A 21,339-nucleotide genomic window follows, 5' to 3' on the forward strand; every position below is an offset into this window, starting at 1 on the left:
GTCTAAATAAGGCACGTTACAGTGTGTAAGAACCAGGCGTAGAATAGTATGTCGTAGAAAAGTCTTATGGCATGTCGAACAAAATGCAAGGTGTACCCAATGCACAAACTGATATACATGATAACAAGTTGTTTTAGTTGCATATGTTAATCGCCTCAGTTTAATAAGTTAACCTGGTTTTCTGAACAATAAATCTAACTACCAAAGATGTCTCTCAGAAATGATTAGTTTCAAAGCTCTTAATGTAAATGAATTCTCTACAACGTCATGGTGTTAGCAGAAGAAGATAAGAAGCTATACATATAGCGTGTGGTTCTGGTGTCTATAATCATACTGAGGAACTTACCAAGAGTTCTGAGTAAGACAAACTGCATCCCGAGAGCAAAAGGCCTCTCCTGTTCCTCCACAGACCTGAGAAGGAGACAGAGATATCACAAATGCATCAGAATAAAAGCGTGTAAGGGGAACTGTTAGAAAAATACCACTCGTCACCGGCTTGAGCTTCAATTTCAGGATCCATGTAAGATGCAGGAATAACAGTTCTTCTAGGTAATCATACATCCTGTTATGTACAAAATACTGACGTTTTCTCAAAATCTAAAAAAATCAGACTTTTTCTCAAAATTCAGACTTTTTTCTCAAAATTCAGACTTTTTTCTCAAAATGTTGGCTTTCCAGAAAATCTCAACATTCTGACTGCTTCTCAAAATCTCACATTTCTGACGTTTCCTCAACATTTTGACTTTTTCTCAAATTCACCAAAATTCAGAATTTTTCTCAAAATCTCAAAAATTCTGGCTTTTTCTCAAATTCTCAAAATTCAGACATTTTCACAAAATTCAGACTTTTTCTCAAAATTCAGACTTTTTTCTCAAAATGTTGGCTTTTCAGAAAATCTCAACATTCTGACTGCTTCTCAAAATCTCACATTTCCGAGGTTTCCTCAAAATGTTGACTTTTTCTCAAATTCACCAAAATTCAGACATTTTCTAAAAATTCAGACATTTTCTCAAAATTCAGACTTTTTCACAAAATCTAAAAGATTCGGACTTTTCTCAAAATTCTGACTTTTTCTTAAAAAACGCAAAATTGTTAATAATCCCTGGTCACAGACTTGAGCTTCAATCTCAGGATCCATGTATTTGTGATCCTCTCCAGAATGGAAGTAGTCATCACATACAGAGCATCAACTAGTTCCTGAACAGTGTCCTTCACATGCTGATATCCAAGAGAGGGAGTTACACAGCTACAGTTGGGATACCTTTGTCATCATGTTACTCTCACGTTGGAACATTCAGGATTTTCCCAACAGGAACCTAGAGAGAGATTTACCTGAGAGTGACGATGATGGCGGAGGGCTGGGCGCAGGCGGTGATGAGGGTGACGATGAAGAGGAAGATGAGGAAGGGGATGAGGGTGTTGCAGGTTCTGTCACACTTCCCCGACAGAGCGTATCCGTTCTGGTTCAGGTACGTCTTCACGATGACGAGCTGCAGCTGGTTGACCTGCAAAGAACTCACATGAATACTTCTTAGATCTGAACATTTCAACATGCTATACCAGGGGTGTCCATTTTGAATCGGCCCTCAGCTAATTCTACAAGTAAAATGTTATACGGCCCACAAATGAAACTTGAGCTTGTCTTGTACTTCTTAAATACATCTGTAAACATATATTACTCAGATGTGTTAATAGTCAATTCAAGTTACAAATATGTTCTAACAAATCTAAGTTGATAAAACAATAACACATTCACATAACAACCTTGAAATAAACCCTTCATATTTCCTCTTATTATCAATCTGAAGCTTCTGTTTAAGGGATGAGCTGCTAACACAATAAAGGAAACCCTCTGGAGAGCTGGGAGCTGTTTATTTTTCTTAAAGCATCTGCAATTATCAAGAATAATTGACCTACGATTGATTGATTTTGCTGAGTTATAACTTCAATGATGAGGCAATAAACCTCACCTCTAGTGAGTGGCCCAGCCCTACGAATTCTTTCTGTATGTGACCCTCGGTGAATAAAGTTTGGATACCCCTGTACTATAATATGAGTTTTCTCAGCATGTACCTGTCCTCCGGAGGACGGAGTGATGACCTGTCGGCTCTGAACACAGCCGCAGTCTGAGTAGTTCCTCACCTGTGGACACAAAACACTCCAATTAATACCTCATGAATCTGGAAACAAATATAGTTCAACGTGATATACTATGACCCTTTTCTGAATAAAACGACATGCTATACCACGCCTGGTTTCTACACACTATACCGTTCCTTATTCCGACATAAAATACCATGTTTTATTTGCATTTTTCGACATACTGTACTATGGCTTTTTTTCTACATACTATGACGTTTTATCCACATGCTATATTTGACTTTTTGTCTGAAAAAAAATCAACATATTTTTTTAACATTCTGACATACTCCACTATGAAGTTTGTCCTGAATAGCGTGTGCTAATTGTGTGTGTGTGTGTGTGTGTGTGTGTTCTCACCCCGGTGCTGTCGTTGCCCACGCTGCTGCACCCGGCCAGACAGGGGTTGAAGTAGGTGATGCCGTCGGAGCCGCACACCGGAGCGTACTCATGGATCCTGCAGCCACAGTTCACGTTACAACTTCCTGTCAGGTTCCTGTGGGTCATCGTCAGGGTGGGGCTGCAGGGAGACAAGAACACTTAGTACAGGTCACCTATTATACTGTATTTCATCAATATATCACAGGTCTCAGATATATCCAGAGCCTGTCTCTGATTGGCTGAAACACCAAACAGATCATTGCAGCATTACCCATAATCCCTTCTGTTTCAGCCCTGTTTCCAAAGTGCTGATTCTCTGTCTGTTACTTCAGATGAAAACAAGGAGCCCCTCCCCACGTACTTTTTCTGCAAAGCGTATTTGACTAATTGTTTTTAGGAGGCTGAACATTCCCCACATGTCTGTCTGTTTAGAGAGGTAACATCCTCGATGTGTTGTTTGGAACGATGGTTCAATATGTGTGATGATAACAGGACTGCAGAGACAGTGTGGGAACCAACGCAGGACTTCTGTCTAAACACGGAGCAGTGAAGCGACGCAGAGTTTCTTTTGGGAAAGCTTCACTGTGGAAAAACCTAAGGCCCTAACGCACGCACGCACGCACACGCATGCGCACGCACGCACGCACGCACGCACACACACAATAGATCTCTCTCTCTCTTAAGGTTTGAATGTTGATGTTAAACAGAGACGCATTCATTATTTGACGCGAGAAGACCAGACAGTGATGTTCCTTTTTATATGTCTTGTTTCACAGGAAGCACATTTGGGCAAGTCCTGACATAACGTCACATTCCAGACTGTGTGTGTGTGTGTGTGTGTGTGTGTGTGTGTGTGTGTGTGTGTGTGTGTGTGTGTGTGTGTGTGTGTGTGTGTGTGTGTGTGTGTGTGTGTGTGTGTGTGTGTGTGTGTGTGTGTGTGTGTGTGTGTGTGTGTGTGTGTGTGTGTGTGTGTGTGTGTGTGTGTGTGTGTGTGTGTGTGTGTGTGTGTGAAAAAGACTGATTGCACACGTCCTTTCTTCCAGACTAAGCCATCTCCAAAAGGTACACGTTTTATTTAAAGATGCCTACACAGCATGCATGCCTCACTCATAATCACAACAACACAGGGCTGCACAATTATTCCAAATGTCAAAGTTGCAACGTGGACTAATGCAATGCTCAAATAGCAGGAAGCAGTATCTTTAAGGGTAAATATGTGTTCAAATACCATTTTGATGAGGTACGGTGCAGATGCAGAGATGGTGTTCCTCAGACTGAATACAACATTTTCTTTGACACAGATTTGAGGAAACCACGATGGACATTTTAATATATGTTGCGTATACTTTTCTCCGTGCAGACTGTGAGCGATGGGGTCAAACATTCCTCATGATGGTGCTGCTGCTGACCGGAGCATCTCACACAGCAGCTCAGTTATTAATGAGAGGCTTTAAAGGGCCACCGACTATTTGACAAAGAATCACCACGATTAACTTAGTGATGTGAAAAGTCAACTCCACAGATTCAGTGTGTTCAGAGTTCAGTGAACTCCAGGCAGGACGCAGTCCACTGAAATACTATTTATGACATACTTTAACATTTAACGTCTTAGTATTGTCAAAAGAAATGTTGAAAACTGAAGTATGCAAAGCAACAAGATAAGAGTTTTAATATGTGTGCTATTTATATTAAATATATATATATACTATTAGATCATTTCTACTGTTGATATGTATATATTTAATATTTGTGTTTATCTTATTCTATTAGTATTTTATTCTATATATTTATGGTTAACTTTCTGCTGCTGTCCCAATATGCAATAAATCAATGATATTTAGTCTAATCTTATCTAATAATAAACCATAATAAGATGTGGATAATGCCTTTAATTATCTAAAGCAGTCATTCAAATGCTACGTTTGCTTATATATATCTTTTTACCTTAAAACACGTGTTTATACTGTAGTGCTAGATTTCACACTAAAGCAATGGAAATAAGTATTTGATAAGAACTTAAAGGGTCTAATTACTTCATAACAACTCATTATTACAAGGTACTTTATTTAAAACAATTGCCATTTTATACTTCTGACTACATGCTTGCATAAGAAACTTTGAGTAAATAAAAATGTTAATTTCCGGTGCAAACATGACAGTAAATATCGTACAGTATAATGAGATGCATCCTCCAAGGTCACTGTGTGTGTGTGTGTGTGTGTGTGTGTGTGTGTGTGTGTGTGTGTGTGTGTGTGTGTGTGTGTGTGTGTGTGTGTGTGTGTGTGTGTGGCTTAGGTAGTTTGCCACAAGCTTGCACCTGCAGCCTGTGTATTTGACGCTACAAGACCAGACAGTGATGCTCTTTTTTATATGTGTTGTTTCACAGGAAGCACATTTGGGCAAGGCCTGACATAACAACGTCACATTCCAGACAGTGTGTGTGAGGGAAAGGGTGTGTGTGTGTGTGTGTGTGTGTGTGTGTGTGTGTGTGTGTGTGTGTGTGTGTGTGTGTGTGTGTGGAGCAGCAGCAGCTTCAGAAATAGAGGTGACAGTGATTCGAGAGCAGATGCCAGTGTTGCTAATTAATCACTCCAACACAATGCCACAACACATGAGGATGATGGGAGTGTGGACACACACACACACACACACACACACACACACACACACACACACACACACACACACACACACACACACACACACACACACACACACACACACACACACACACACACACACACACACACACACACACACACACACACACACACACCACACACACACACACACACACACACACACACACACACACACACACACACACACACACACACACACACACACACACACACACACACACACACACACACGGCACGCAGGCCTTTCAGTTAATGTGTAACATAATCTGACATTTGCATGTTTTCCCACTCGGTGTAGAGACTGCAGGATAACACTGAAGCACGTCTGGCCTCCGGCTCGTTCCACTAAAGGAAATGTTGGGAACAGGACGATGAGCTCTGAGCACTTTTACATTTAAATGCAAATGGTTACCATCATAGAGTCTTTGTTTACATTAGATATTGTTGTGGTTTTTTTAAACAACATATTATATTCTCAATGGGACCAATCTGGTTAAATAAAGGTTTGAAATGAAATGAAATATTATAAAACTTGTTCTTGACATACTTTTATATTTTTAAGATTTTCTTTTTACAACTTACTTTACCTTGACTTTTTATTGAATTTTCTAATGTTTTTTTTAAACATTATTGTATACTATTAAACTGTTATACTCGTATATATTATACTTTATAATATTACATTTTTATTATAAAAATACACGTGCTACACTGACCTTTCAGGACGTTTTTTACTATACTTTAGTATTTATAACATACTGTAATATGACTTGTTTTATGACTTTTTAATGTTTTTTTTAAGATGATATATATAATAATAATAATAATGATAATGCATTTTATTTATACTGCGCTTTTCTAGAAACTCAAAGACACAAGTAAATATATACTTTTTAACCTTTTTAACACTTACTAAACTTAAACTTTTGCATGATTTTTTGCGATACCATACTAGAACCTTTTTCATGATTTTGACAAACTATTATATTTTTAAGATTTTCTTTTAGAGATTTTCTTTTTAATCAAAAATGTTATGTTTCTTTTAAACAATATTATACTATTAAACTGTTATACAATTATACTATAAAAAATGTTTACTACTAGACTGACTTTTTAGGATATTGTTTTACCATACTATAGTATTTTTAAAATACTATATGACTTGTTTCATTACATTTCATTTAGCTGACGCTTTTATCCAAAGCGACTTACAGTGACCGATTACAGGGACATTCTCTCTGGAGTAACTAAGTGCCTTACTCAAGGGCGCACTAGTGGTGGTGTTCCTGGGGGGATTTGAACTCACAACCTTCCGATCTTCAGCCCACCTCACTATCCATTAGACCACCACTACCCTTCATCTATCCATGACCTTTTTATGTTTTTTAAAGACGCTATATTCTTATGCATGATTCTTTTGGCATCCCAAACTACAGTAGGACTTCATGATTCTGAATGGGTCTACAGTCAGGATAACTGATCAATACATTTCCTTAAACTCTTTCCACTAAAGGAAATGTTGGGAACACCGCGCAGGAACGATGAGCTCTGACCCCTTTGCATTACATTTAAATGCAAAAGGTTACCAGGGGATAAAAAAGTCGACATTAGATATTGTTATGGCTTTTTTTACGATGTATTATACTATACGTTTTTTTAATGTTTTTTTTGACATACTTTTACATTTTTAAGATTTTATTTTAGAGATTTACTTTTAAATGAATTTTTTAATGTTTTTTTAAACAATATATTATACTACCAAAACTGTCATACTATATATATATATATATATATTATACTTTACTATTTTTTTAATACTATAATATGCAGGGATGCAAACTCATCAGGTATGAAAAAGGTGACAAGGATCCGAGCCCCCCGACCCCACGGAATATCGGCTTTAAAATGAGGAACAACAGGATGGTAGCAGTCAGAACAACTAAAGCAGTTAATAATAACAGAAACACCAAAGAGTCACATCTAATAGAAATATATTTAAGCATTTATTTTAATTGTGTCGCAGTCAGTTTATAATTTTGGCAGCACTGTTGAGCATTTAGAAAATGTATTTTCATGCCTCTGTGCAAGGCTTAGTCTTTCTATCTGTATAGCCAGTGGTGTAAAGTAACTAAGTTCATAAACTCAAGTACTATACTTGGGTACAATTTTGAGATACTTGTACTTTATTTAAGTATTTCAATGTGTTGCTACTTTGTTCTTCTACTCCTCTACAGTTCAGAGGTACATGGTGTACTTCTACTCCACTACAGTTCAGAGGTACATGGTGTACTTCTACTCCACTACAGTTCAGAGGTACATGGTGTACTTGTACTCCACTCCATGTATTTAATCCCTTTAGTTACTTCACAGATGTGGATGAATGATGTGAAATCTAATCAAGTGTTAAATCAGACTTTAGTTCCACCTGGAGTAAATCCACAAGCTACCCTGCAGTATACAAAGTCATTCAAACTAGCTGCACCTTTACCAGCTTTGAGAACACTTTCATGATCAATCATTATAAAACATATCATATATATTATTCTGAAATGGACCAATCTGCACAATGACTACTTTTACTGTCGCTACTTTCACTATATTTTGATGAGAATACTTTTCTACTTTTACTTGAGGAACATTTTGAATGCAGGACTTTTACTGAAACAGAGTATTCCTACACTCTGGTACTTCTACTTTTACTGTCACTACTTTCACTATATTTTGATGAGAATACTTTTCTACTTTTACTTGAGGAACATTTTGAATGCAGGACTTTTACTGTAACAGAGTATTCCTACACTCTGGTACTTCTACTTTTACTCAAGTACAAGGTCTGAGTACTTCTACTTTTACTCTAGTACAAGATCTGAGTGCTTCTACTTTTACTCAAGTACAAGACCTGAGTACTTCAACTTTTACTCAAGTACAAGATCTGAGTACTTCAACTTTTACTCAAGTACAAGATCTGAGTACTTCTACTTTTACTCAAGTACAAGATCTGAGTACTTCTACTTTTACTCAAGTACAAGATCTATACTTATACCACCTCCGTTTATAGGCTATGAAAGAAACTATTTGAAAACGAAGGCTAAAGCTAACGTTAGCAGATAGTGACATTGTATGCTAGTTAGCTAGCTCAACGATTCATTAAATAATATTGCGACAGAAAAACCTTTCAGTGCACATCACGCTCTGCCGCTCCGACAGGGAGCTCTGCTCTGAACACCTGAACGGCCCGTTCTAACAGCTGTTCACCAGCGGTCCAGTCTGTGCCACAGTGACTCCGGACCACACAGTTAATATTAACGAACGCACCCGTAGGTAATGTAGCTGCTGAAGCTAGACCCTCATCCCGGAGCAGCAGAGCCTTATGATACATCCATGAGCAGAGCCGACAGGCAGGAAGACTCCAGCACACAGCTCGCGCTTCATTATAATATATAAAAAAAGAACACCATGCGTGTCATGATGGCACATAACAGCTCGCGGCCGCAGATTACTCCGGGTCCCAGACCCCCCCCATACCCCAAAAATATTTTTATTGCAGATCTACATGAATCACACAAACGACCTATTTTGGAATCAAAACGGCGAATTTCGCCGAAAGGTGACAAGTTTGCATCCCTGATATAACTTATTTTATGACCTTTTTATGTTTTTTTTAAGATGCTTTGGCATTACTTTTTATCCTTTTTAACACTTACTTAACTTGAACTTTTGTATGATTTGTTTGACATCCCAAACTACAGTAGGACTTCCTCCATGATAACACTGGTCTTTATTTCTTCCCACTAAAGGAAATGTTGGGAATAACGTGCAGGAACGAAGAGCTCTGACCACTTGCATTAGATTGGAGTAAGAATGAAACCCAGTCTCTTTTCATTGTGTGTATAATAATAATAACTCCTCCTCTCACCCGGTGGTGTAGGGGATGTTGATGCCTCCCAGGTTGATGCTCTCACAGCCCACGATGAACAGCGTGGAGAAGCAGAGCAACGACACGCCGCTGCAGATCATCGCCAGCTTGGCAGACTCTCGCGCTCCCAGCTTCAGCTTCTTTATGATGTATCCTCCCAAAACGATGCCTACACCTGCACTGGGAACGATGATCAAACCTGCAAGACAGAGAGAAGGGAAAACACCTCAGAGGCGTCGCAAAACAGCTCAGAAATACAGCTGTGAGAAAATGTTTAACACTGAATTTATTTCTGTAAAGCATCTGATCTGATGATTCTTAATAAAGCATGAATAACATATCACACTGGTAGCACTTCTAGGTCTATAAAAACATACTTTATTTCATTATTAATAGCTTTTTGCGCTGTATAATTAGAGTTTTTAATGACCTATAATGCCAAGTATCATTATTGGTGCTCACTCACTATCATTTAAGATTTTATGGTATTTCTCACCGACACATTTTAATGCATTAAGCTGCCATCGAGCTCTCTGCCCGGTAACGAGCAACGAGAGGTCAGCCAGTGGGGAAAGTGTGTGTGTGTGTGTGCGTGTGCGTGTGCGTGTGCGTGTGCGTGTGCGTGCGTGCGTGCGTGTGTGTGACTGGATCAGAGGTGGGAGACAGGGTGGAAGCTGCAGCAGAGTTAAGGTGTTATTTCTGAAGCGTCTAATGAGCATGTAGCAGCGGCGCCTCGTTAAACCGGAATAATACAGAATCATATCCATTTATCTTATTGTGACATGTTTGGTTTCTACATGGCTGTTTGCACTCCCTCCAGAGCATTCAGAGAGACAACGCTATCTGTCTGTTTCTTTATATACTGTAGTGCTAATTCTAGATACCTAATTATTCCTCTCTTTGTTTCTAGCGAAGCGTTGTTGGTGCTGCTGGAAACTTAAGATGCATTATGCTCGGGAAATACAGTTAAAAAACTTGAATAAATGAACTGAAACTATAACTTATCCAATGGCAATTCTTGCTCTGTTGGCTTGTTCATATGTGATGTTGGGACAACACACAGATTGATTGAGTCACTCGGGAACAGTGTTAACGAGCTGTAAACACAACGCTGATATAGCCAATTACCACCTTATGTCTCCATACCATCATATATTATAAGAAACATGCATTGCATTCGTCTGTAGTCGTGCTTTTGCTTACCTATTAATGCATGTCTCATCTTTCTTTTGTGCTTAATATACTTTGTTATTTCTCTCTGCCAATTACAAGTATCTTCAGCTGCTAAATGCTCCACTTTGTCCACCGGCTAGTTGCTATCTTTTGACTCTGGATCAGTGGAAACTAGGGCTGTGCAATTAATCGTATTTTAATCGCAATTACGATTTTGGCCTGCCACAATTACGAAAACAACATAATCGAAAAAAACAATTATTTTGCTTTGCTTGGTTGTGACCGTGCACTGCAAGATATTTGATCTAATTAATTTTGGTCTCATTTATTTGTATTTATCATATTTATATATGTTTAGTAGCTTGGGGAAGTGCGCTCCAAAATATTTGTTGATCTTGTTTATTGGTATTTATCATTTTGATATTATTTATTTAAATGTATAATTTATTTTATTTATTTGTGTATTGGTTTTTCAGTTGAATTATATATTATACGTTCAGGGTAATCAACAGTTAAAAAGATACTGTTCAAATTATTATTTGTATTTGTTTTAAAGTTCAATAAATGGATGTTTTCAAAGTCAATGAATAATCCTATTTAATAATCGTGATATCAATTATTGACCCAAATAATCGTGATTATGATTTTTGCCATAATCGCACAGCCCTACAAAGAACCATATCCGGCATCTTTGAAATGATGATCCACTTTGTCCACCAGCTAGTTGCTATCTTTTGATCAGTGGAAACAAGCTGTTTTTAAATCACTGATGCATCTGATTATCACCTATCATCACAGCAGCTCACAAGCAGAGTTAATAATAATAATAATACTTCTACATGTTATCTATTTAGCGCGTTCCTGGTGCTCAAAGCGCTTGATTAGAAGCTGTGTAGCAGCTACTCATGAAAGTATAATATTCAATTTCCACTCATGAAAGAACTTCAGAGGGAAGTATCCTTCACTTTTTTAGCAGCTAGTTGCTTTTATCCGTCTCAGAAACTCAGAATTTCCCACAGATTTAAGCCACAAATTCTTCTAAATAGGCTCAACTTATGAGAACGTTTATTTAAAAAAACTGATGCAAATGATAAAAAGTTATGCGCTAAAATCAAGAGTGTAGTTTTAAAATGTAATCAACTGCAGGGATAATCCACAGTGACCTGCATCAGTGAGAAGAAGTTGAGTTTAAAAACACACTTTTTAAAAGAACTTTGAGGTTTTTTTCCTGTGAATTTGGGAGTTTTTTGTTGTAAATTAACCATTTTAATTTCAGAGAACATCAGAGTTTATTCCTCGTAAGAATACCACGTTAATCTTGGAATATTTCCCCACTCCTTCACCTCATTTGTAATTAATTTGTTATCTAAAACATGGCACAAATCAAGAGGATGCAGGAGTGCCCTCGCTTGGCATCACTTTGGGAAACCATGGCAACACACCGCCCATTTATCCTCGTATCCTGGCAACAGGCAGATGAGATGAAGTAATGGTTTTGTCGTGTGTGTGTGACCGTATGTCAGCCATCAGAATACACACACACACACACACACACACACACACACACACACACACACACACACACACACACACACACACACACACACACACACACACACACACACACACACACACACACACACACACACACACACACACACACACACACACACACACACACACACACACACACACACACACACACACACACACACACACACACACACACACACACACACACACACACACACACACACACACACACACACACACACACATTTCTTTACGTGCACTTTTGCATATTTGAGATGTGTAATAATCCTGATATCTGATTTATTGTAATACCACGACTGAAGGTTTTATACATGCTACAGAGGGGTGTGTGTGTGTGTGTGTGTGTGTGTGTGTGTGTGTGTTTGTGTGTGTGTGTGTGTGTGTGTGGATGACTCATAGTGCAGACGGTGAATCATCAAGTTCACGTGGAGAGGTGAGAAACTCATGAGGCATGAACTGGTGCGAGTGACACGAACACAAAGAAAGCAAAAGGTGGAAAAAGAAGACCTAAAACTGTATTTATGATGTTTTTATGAACATATCATAAAAACAAGCAGGTTTCAATTGAAATCCTGATATTTAAAAAAGTGCTTCTTTTTAACCAGGTTTAGCTAAATCGCTGCAGACTAGTGTCATGCATGTTAATTTGTAGGGGAAGGTTTGGCCTCATTGATCTAATAGTGTGCAGTTTCATTAACATGCAAAATGACTGCATTAAAAGGAAAGGAAACTCCATTTATTCTCAGGATAAGATAAGATTTAATAGGACTTTGTTTATCCCGAAGGGAATTTTACAAAGATAAAATAAACACAGCAGCATAATAATAAAACTGTACACTAACAGGGCGGTAAAAAGAGCAATTAAATAACTACAAGAAACACAAGGCGCTTTCACACCGCAGTACTTTTCCCACTTTAGTTCCGATATAGTTTTGAAATGTCGCGTTTCACCCCCTTTTCAGTCCCTGCTAGAGAGCAGGGACTTTCGTGGGACAAAAAGGTTCCTATTTCTGATTGGCTGGGAGGATTGCAAACCACACCCCGTAAAACTCCAAAAAGGTTTTGTGAAGCCGCCATTGTATTTGCTGGCATTAGCATTATTAGCATTAGCATTCGCCCAGTGCAGAAACGCAGAGAGACTAACTTATGGCAACACAAAATAAAACATGGGAGCGGTGGAGATGAGGAGGTGTCGGTGTTCTGGAGATTTACTCTGAAGGCTTCAGTAGAAGCTGCTGGGAGTCCCAGCAGCTTCTACTGAAGCCTTCCCCAACTCCAGGGACTTCCGGCCGGGGACTCCGGGTGGCAGTATACACCGTGAAGTTGTTTGCGGCCTGCCAGTAAACCCAAAGCAGAAGAAGAAGAAGTGACGTCAGCGGCTTCATTTGCCTAATCCTCCCTCAGGGAACTTATTCCGGTGTGAACGCGATCTGTACTAAGTTCATGAGAACTAAAGAGTTCTCATGAACTAAGTTCTGATGAACCTTTGTGGGAAAAGTACTGCGGTGTGAAAGCGCCTATAGATGGTCACATAATTAATGTTAAATACTGTACAGTGACGAGCAGTATTGAATAGTGCAAAAAAACGTAGTGGCAGATACTTAATTGCATGTTATTATAGAACATTATTATTGTATAAATATATATATATTAGGATTGCTGACTTGTCTTCTCCGTCCATTCATCGATTATTGAGAGTTCTCCGAGTCATTTCCTCCCAGGGATCCTGTAAATGACTCTCACCACAAAGACTCACCGGTGTAGATGCTGGCTTTGGAGGCGGGGATCCCGAACTGCGACTCGATGAACTTTGGGATGAAGGTGATGAAGGCGGTGACGATGGCGCACTCTGCCGTGTAGGAGAGGCTGATGAAGAGGAAGGTGGTGTTGCTGAGGATCCTCAGGGCGGCTTTAGGGAGTTCTGCGGAGAAGACAGAGAACATTAAATCAGAAACAGATGCTGTCTCTCTGGGATCGATGCCCGTCTATCAGAGGCTCATATCTGTAACGGCTCCATTCCTGCACACGTGGTTTTTGTTTTAAATCCAGGAGCAATGCAGGCATTTGGGGAAACATGTTGCTATCCGAAGTTCCTCTGTTGTTAAAACACAAATGGTTACTGCTACTATGACTATGATGTGTTTCAGTTGAACGCCAGCAATACGTTTTGTTCTGAGAGGGTGTCAATTCTCCTGTTCTTTTTTAGGGCTTTTTATATAATTGTCATCAAATGTTGAGATACTGTCAATTGCTATTTCTGCAGCGATGTCTAATGAGCATGAAGCAGCGGCGCCTCGATAACCCGGAATAATACAGAATCAGAGAGGTAGTCATTTGTCAGATATCCATTTATGTTTGACCCTGGGTAGAGTAAAGTTAACACCATGTTTAAATGTCTCCAGGACCCAGACATGCATGTAAACCTGTCTGGTATCAATCACATTTTATTGACATTCCCCCAAGGCTTTATACACTTTGTCAGAAGGCGGAGTAACAGGGAGCATGGCGGAAAACTATTAACAAAATGTTGTGTGTGTGTGTGTGTGTGTGTGTGTGTGTGTGTGTGTGTGTGTGTGTGTGTGTGTGTGTGTGTGTGTGTGTGTGTGTGTGTGTGTGTGTGTGTGTGCATCATCACAAGGACGAACACTCCCACACCAGTGGTTTGACATGATGCAGAACGCCCTCTGTGGGTCATGTGATCGGGTCATGTGATCACACTGTAGGTACATTACTGTTGCCGGGCAGAAAGATGGAGTCTGATGTCACTTTCAGAGCAAATGCAGAATAATAATAAAAAACAGGATTATTGTTTCTTTAGTAACATCAAGGAGGCAGATGCATGCTTTCATGACACTTCATTATCCGTGACTATCTCCAAAATCATGCTGTCCACACCATAATCATACTTGCCAACCTTGAGACCTCAGAAATCGGGAGCATTTCCAAAACCACCGCGGGGGGGGGGTGCTAGTGGATCGCCGGAGCTGTATTAGATTAACATTAACATGCTTATTGTAGTTGTAAGTGCACTGCCTTGCGGCCTGTAGCACCATATGTGTGGGCTGGACCTGTATTTTACAGGAAAGGAGTGAGCAGAGGGTAGAATTGTCGATTCTTGTTCTGTTTGCTGTGACTATCTTCCTCACCCTCTCAGACTTTCAGTTGCGCGCGCTACGCTACCATGGAAACCAAACAATGGTGTAGCTGTATTAAAGTCCGAGTGGAAACAGTCCTGAGTAAATCTGATTTTGTCAGAAATCGGGAGAAATGCGGGAGAAATATGACCCGGGAGGAAACCGGGAGAGGGCAATGAAATCGGGAGTCTCCCGCGAAAATCGGGAGGGTTGGCAAGTATGACCATAATGTGTCTGATAACTGCCTTAAATAAACATTTACATATAAAATAACATTAATCCAGTGAGCATTTTGCCATTCTCCAGCCCAAATCATGTTTAAAAGTTACAACATACATTCTTTTTAAGACTTAAATTATGTTTGTCCTGTTTTTTAAGCGTCTACCCGTTTAAAAACAAGCCTTTAATGTCCTTGAGGACGCAGAAATCTCAGGTTTAGAGGAAGATACTGCAAGATGTCAGGAGCAGCTCTGACAGAATGAGGATCTCCTCGATCCACAGGGAGGAGAACCCCCACGTGCTGCAGACGTTTCAGCATTTAAAGAGGAGGTCTAGTTTGTTCTCTTGCGATATGACAGCCAAGAGATGTCCTTCAACCAAATCTAATATATATCAACTTAAAGAAACTAGAAACCTTTTGTGCACAAGACACAAAAATGCAAGTCATTTATCTGGTTTAGCATCTCAAGTAAATCAGACATTTGACATTTTGTCTTCTTTTTGTACTCATTTATGACAGGATTTGTCAATGAAGTCATCCTGTTAGTTTCTCGCCACCTTAAAGTGGACCTATCATGCTATATTTGAATAATATAGTGTAGGACCATACCTATATAAGGCATATTTATACTTTTTTTCTTCAAAATACCAAACAGATCATGCATTTTAGCCATGCCTCATTTCGCTCAATTTGACAATTTCTAGCTCTGTTTTAGCAAGGGCAGATTCAGTGAGAACAGCACCATCTACAGGCCTGGCATATGTACTACAGCGTCTCCAGCGCTTTAGAACGGCAATGGCCGTGGCTGTCTCCTCCTGATTGGTGGAGTTGGCCCAATAGCCGTAGCGCCACCGTCCTGACGTCAGGACAGTGTTCAAATCTGGATCAGTTTTTATCAGATCCGTTGCAGCCCCTTTTTAGAGATTTGGGTATGGAGGAAAATAGAGAGGGTTGTGTTTTCTGACACTTGGTGAGTTCCCTGGAACACCGGGGACACATATTCATGTAGAAAAGACGTACAAAAGTGCATTTTGCATGATAGGTCCCCTTTAAGGAACGTCATGTTGAAGCATTGAGTTTGAGAGGATTCTGAGACTACATCTGCAGAGTTTCTACATCTGTATCTAAATGTTACCTCCTGTCAGGTGAGTAATTGGGTTTTGAAATATGATTGTGAGCTGCAGTCCTTCATCTTAAACTCCTTGTAAGGAATTGCTTTCACACAGCGAGAGGTCTGCAGTGTTTCATAAAAACCAACATCTGACGTGCATTACTGCAAATATCCGGCGTTGGCAATTTTCACAGTTTGCTGATGATCTGAAGGGCAAACAAACGAGAAAACAGCCACTTCAGAGCAGCATATCTTTCACAAGAAGTGCTGAATCTGTGTGATGGACGAACAGAAGGACATGAGGTATATTACCTGTTTTTATATAATATAGTACACATACTTGCAGATAAAGCTGCCCCTGGCCTCGTTACTAGGGGTGGGAATCACCAGGCGATACGATACTATCGCGATACTTAAGCCACGATACGATAGTATTGCGATTCTACGATATGCTAAGTATTGCGATAGGATATATTGCGATATTGCAAATCACATGGCTCATATCCATGTCCGTCTTCCCTTCCTGGTTAAAACATGTATTTGCAATATGAATAGTCTATGTGAATAACACACTGTGTGTTCTTTGAACCTGAAAAGGAGATGTTTTTGTTACTTTCATTGCAATTGTTTACCTGTCTTAACTTCCTGTTTGATATAGACATGCTTTTAGCAGGAAGCTACTGTTCCCAGAGCAAAAACTTGACGGAGAAAAAGAACGGAGATAACGTACAGATATTAACGGAGATATCAACATTTAAATACGGCGATATCAAAAGATAAAGTTTACATTTCAGTGTTAGCAAGAGGCTCAAGGTGAGTGTTAACTGAACACTGTGCTTTGTGTCTTAATATACTGTATTATAACTTTGCTAACTATTTGAAGTTCACTTGTTTAACGGTATTCTAAAGTAATGCTCAAATGGATGTAGCTTAAATGTATTTGTTGTTTTGTGTAGCTCTTAAGGCCCCGACACACCAAGCTGACTCCAAAGAACACGTCCAGATGGACCCGACTGTTGTGTCGCCTCACGTCTCTGCGTCTTGGCCAACAGTCGCTCTGGAACACAGCGCAAAGACTCCAGCCGACGGCCACGAAGCATGTACGAACTGTGGCAATATCTCTCCTTACCAGCAGGCGGCGGTAGTGTGTATTCGTCATTCAAAAGAGGCAACAAGACAGACTGCGTGATACACCGAGAGAAGAAGAACAGACTGCGTGATATAAACCAACCTAAATAAATAGCGTGTGCGTTCCATGTTCACTCTACAGCGAGAAGCTCACGGGGCTTTCCCCAACCTGTGTCGAGAGCTGGAGCTAAATGAAAATCTCAGATTTGCCTTCTTAATCGTTTGTTTGGGTCCCTCTCTTCCGTTTCGCTTCTCATGCACTGATTCGCTAAGCTGAACAGCCAATCAGAGTGATTTCTTTGGCCGACGGCCTTTTACTGACAGCCTCCCGATTCAAGGGGCGGAAGGTGTCAGCAGGGCCGAAAAGACACGACGGGGTGGGACACACCAATCTGAGTAGGGCGACAGGACGCTCATCGACGGCCAGACATCTATCGACGGACGAAATCGGCTTGGTGTGTCCGGACCTTTACGTTGGTTTTGGAGTTTTCAATGAATTAGAAATCATCAGTCAAGTGTACGACCATCTTTCGGAAGGATATGCTACAGTTTATATCATAAAATATCGATACTTGGCGTCTGTGTATCGACACAATATCGATACAGCAAAGTATTCCCCCCACCCCTACTTGTTACTTCTGTATATTACCTGTTTTTATATAATATAGTGCACATACTTGCAGATGAGGCCTTGTTACTTCTGTATATGACTTTGTTTTCACAGCACTAGGTACACATACTTGCTTTAATACATCACACGTCCAAACACTGGAGATTCTGCAGAACTGGAGAGAGTTGGCATACATCGAGCTGCAGAAAGCACCCGTCTGAGTACACATTGTTTGAAGAGTGAGAGAGAGAGACCATGCATGCTGCAGTTTCTCTCTGCTGTGTGGAGAAGAGACAGAGTTCCCCTGAGAGCTCATTTAACAACAGAGGAAGAAGAGAGAGGGATAATCACAGGGTAATCCAGATTCCTGCTGAATCTGCCTGAAGACTGAAAGATAATCATCTCCACTCTTCATCTTTGAATGTCTTTTGTTCTAGTTGAGGAATGCATGGTTGATTCTGCAGAAAAAGGGACTTTTTAAGCTTTTATTTCAAGGTTTAAACTTGTATTTTGGGTTTCTACAAGAACGATAAGTCTTTTTTCCCCCATACTGATTTTATGGTTAATAAAAAGACATGCATTTTCTCAAAGTTTGCTATTAATCTGCTCGAGTAAATAAAGCCAAACGTCTCCACAGAGGCAGTGAATCATTAATCACCTGCATCACAAATCAATATCACAAAGAGCCTCTTGTTGGATAGCATGGAGATGAAAGGGATTACGGGCCATTGGTGCATCAACACATCACAGTTCCTTTATAGACACTACTTTACATTTATTAGAGGACTCTTTTCCTCTGCGTTGAGAGGAGACAGGTGATCATCGCTAATATTTGTAGTAAAAAAACTGCCATAAAATTATATATTATTAATATGTTTCCACTTTTTCACTGCGTCCTGAAAATAACTTCCTAAAATGTTAAAACTTTGTTTACATTTCTTACTGATCTTAAAGGTCACCTCTGAACACTTCAGAGACGTGTTCTGTATATATCTGAGACCTATAATATATTGATGAAAAACAGTGTAATAGGAGACCTTTAAGATATCATAAGATAACCCAATATTTACACTTAAAGGTGGGGTAGGTAAGTTTGAGAAACCGGCTCGAGATCGCTAGAATTTGAAAATACACAACCGGAGAAAATCTGCCACTTCCTCACAGAGCCCCTCCTCCAACACACACGAACGCGCACATGACCAATGAGGGCACGAGATAAGTTTGTGCACAGATGGAAGGCTGACAGGCAGGTAGGCCATCCAGTTATTTTAGCCGGGCCGGCTCAGATGATTGGTCGTGCTTTTTACAGTACTACAGCTTCCACAGATGACATTTATTTATGGATTTGTTGTCAAAGCACTTCAGATATTCATTGCTATCGGGATGTTAAGAGCATTCCATGGAATATAACAAAAAGTGTATCTCGAGCCGGTTTCTCAAACTTACCTACCCCACCTTTAAGTCTCAAAATGCAACTTAAAAAGATCGTCGTCCTCGTCTTATTCTGACATTTTTAACCCTCATTTTCTCCCGTATCTCCTAACAGAAAATATGCATTTCATTTTCCTAATGAATGCAATGAATGTCAACAGGAAGTGATGTAATCCTGTGGAGAAGATGCATCTTGTCTGAAGGAACATGAGATAATTAACCTCATTAACACAGGTAACACACACCTGTACTGAACACCAGCATATACTAGGGGACCTTTAAATACTTGAGACCTATAATATATTGATGACAAACTGTATAATAGGGGACCTTTACATTTATTAGAGGACTCTGTGTCTCTGCTTTGAGAGGAGACAGGTGATCATCGCTAATATTTGTTGAAGCCACTAAAGTAAAAAAACTGCCATAAAATGATATATTATTAATATGTTTCCACCTTTTCACTGCGGCCTGAAAATAACTTCCTAAAATGTTCATTATTTTTACATTTCTTACTGATCTTAAACAGTATTCGTGCATCAGCACATCACAGTTCCTTTATAGACACTTCCCATGTGGAAAAGCAAGGTGTTAAGTATCCCCTCCTCACCTTTAATGTCTTTCCCAAAGCCCATGGAGGAGTTGCCGTTCTGCTCCTTCTCCTTCGTCACCTCGTCGTCGCTGGAATCGTCCCCGGGAGAGTTCATCTTTTTCTTCTTCCTCTTCTTGTGGCGCGGCGGCAGCTTTTTGGGGAAAGCGAACATTGGGAAGATGACGAGGAGCATGGCGACGGAGCAGAGGAGGAATCCACTCCACCTGCACGAGGGAACAGACGGAGGTGTTAGAAGTCTCCTATCGTGAAAGAAATTAACAACTTTAATTAATCTTCAAAGGCGCTGGATTTCAAAAATATTCATTCTTTTACTGATTGATCCTTTTCTTTGAGCTTCACTAAGATGCCATGGTCGTGATAAGTTTAACCCCAAACCTCTGGGGTTAAGAATCCATTCAAAACGTCTAAGCATGTATTTATTGTAACTGTTAAAAAGCTCTCTCTTCAGTTTGAGTCCTGTGGAGACATTGCTCTCCATGTTGTTTGACAAACGATGAAAGAACCAGAAAGACATATCTTTGACCAGTTCATTTCAAGAATGTCCACCACATGGTAAACATCCTCATGATATCATATGTTTACCAGTTTCCGATGAAGCGCGGGTCGCTCTGGTCGATGTTCACGTTAGTTTTTGGATCGACGTAGAATCCGATGAGGATGCCTCCCAAAAGGTATCCAGCTGCAGGGCCCAGAGCGCCCATTACATACATGATGGCTGCAGGAGACACAGAGCAAACACTTTAATACAAATGCTCTTCAGAGAAGACTCTTTATTATTCCTCAAGAGAAAAGGCTGTTTTTGAGAAAATCCCCAAAAACCCTCTGGGGTTCAGAATCCACTCAGAACGTCTCCAAACGCAGCTAATGGACAGTGATCCTACCAAGTCAGATAGAAACCACACAAAGTAGTAGTTTTGACGTTGTATTCTAACGGTTTGTAATGTTTGCTTGTGTTGACTTTGCTTTTGTGTGTTGACGTGTTTGCAATCACTTGATATCACTTTTTAGAATATAAAAACGACCTGATACTTTACACACTTTTCTACTTTCATGCCATTGTGTCTTTCTGACCCGAGGACTCGCCTGCAGCCCACACACACCTTCACACACACACACCTTCACACACACACCTTCACACACACACCTTCACACACACCTTCACACACACACCTTCACACACACACACACACACCTTCACACACACATTCACACACACACCTTCACACACACATTCACACACACACCTTCACACACACCTTCACCACACACACTTCACACACACATTCA

At 40.0% G+C, this 21,339-nt stretch overlaps 1 protein-coding gene across 1 annotated transcript in view; it reads right to left on the reverse strand.

The window, feature by feature from the left end:
* The window catches only part of LOC117470693 (solute carrier organic anion transporter family member 5A1), a 43,568-nt gene that overhangs the window by 4,382 nt on the left and 17,847 nt on the right, over nucleotides 1-21,339 (reverse strand). Inside the window, exons 5-12 of the mRNA XM_034115525.1 lie at nucleotides 20,635-20,767; nucleotides 20,050-20,255; nucleotides 13,562-13,726; nucleotides 9,079-9,277; nucleotides 2,500-2,659; nucleotides 2,074-2,142; nucleotides 1,333-1,505; nucleotides 347-411 (exon numbers count right to left, since the gene is read on the reverse strand). Coding sequence (XP_033971416.1) covers nucleotides 347-411; nucleotides 1,333-1,505; nucleotides 2,074-2,142; nucleotides 2,500-2,659; nucleotides 9,079-9,277; nucleotides 13,562-13,726; nucleotides 20,050-20,255; nucleotides 20,635-20,767 — 1,170 coding nt within the window. The remainder of the gene's footprint in view (nucleotides 1-346; nucleotides 412-1,332; nucleotides 1,506-2,073; nucleotides 2,143-2,499; nucleotides 2,660-9,078; nucleotides 9,278-13,561; nucleotides 13,727-20,049; nucleotides 20,256-20,634; nucleotides 20,768-21,339) is intronic.

Source organism: Trematomus bernacchii, unplaced genomic scaffold (genome assembly GCF_902827165.1).
Source record: "Trematomus bernacchii unplaced genomic scaffold, fTreBer1.1, whole genome shotgun sequence".
NCBI classification, from domain to species: Eukaryota; Metazoa; Chordata; class Actinopteri; order Perciformes; family Nototheniidae; genus Trematomus; species Trematomus bernacchii.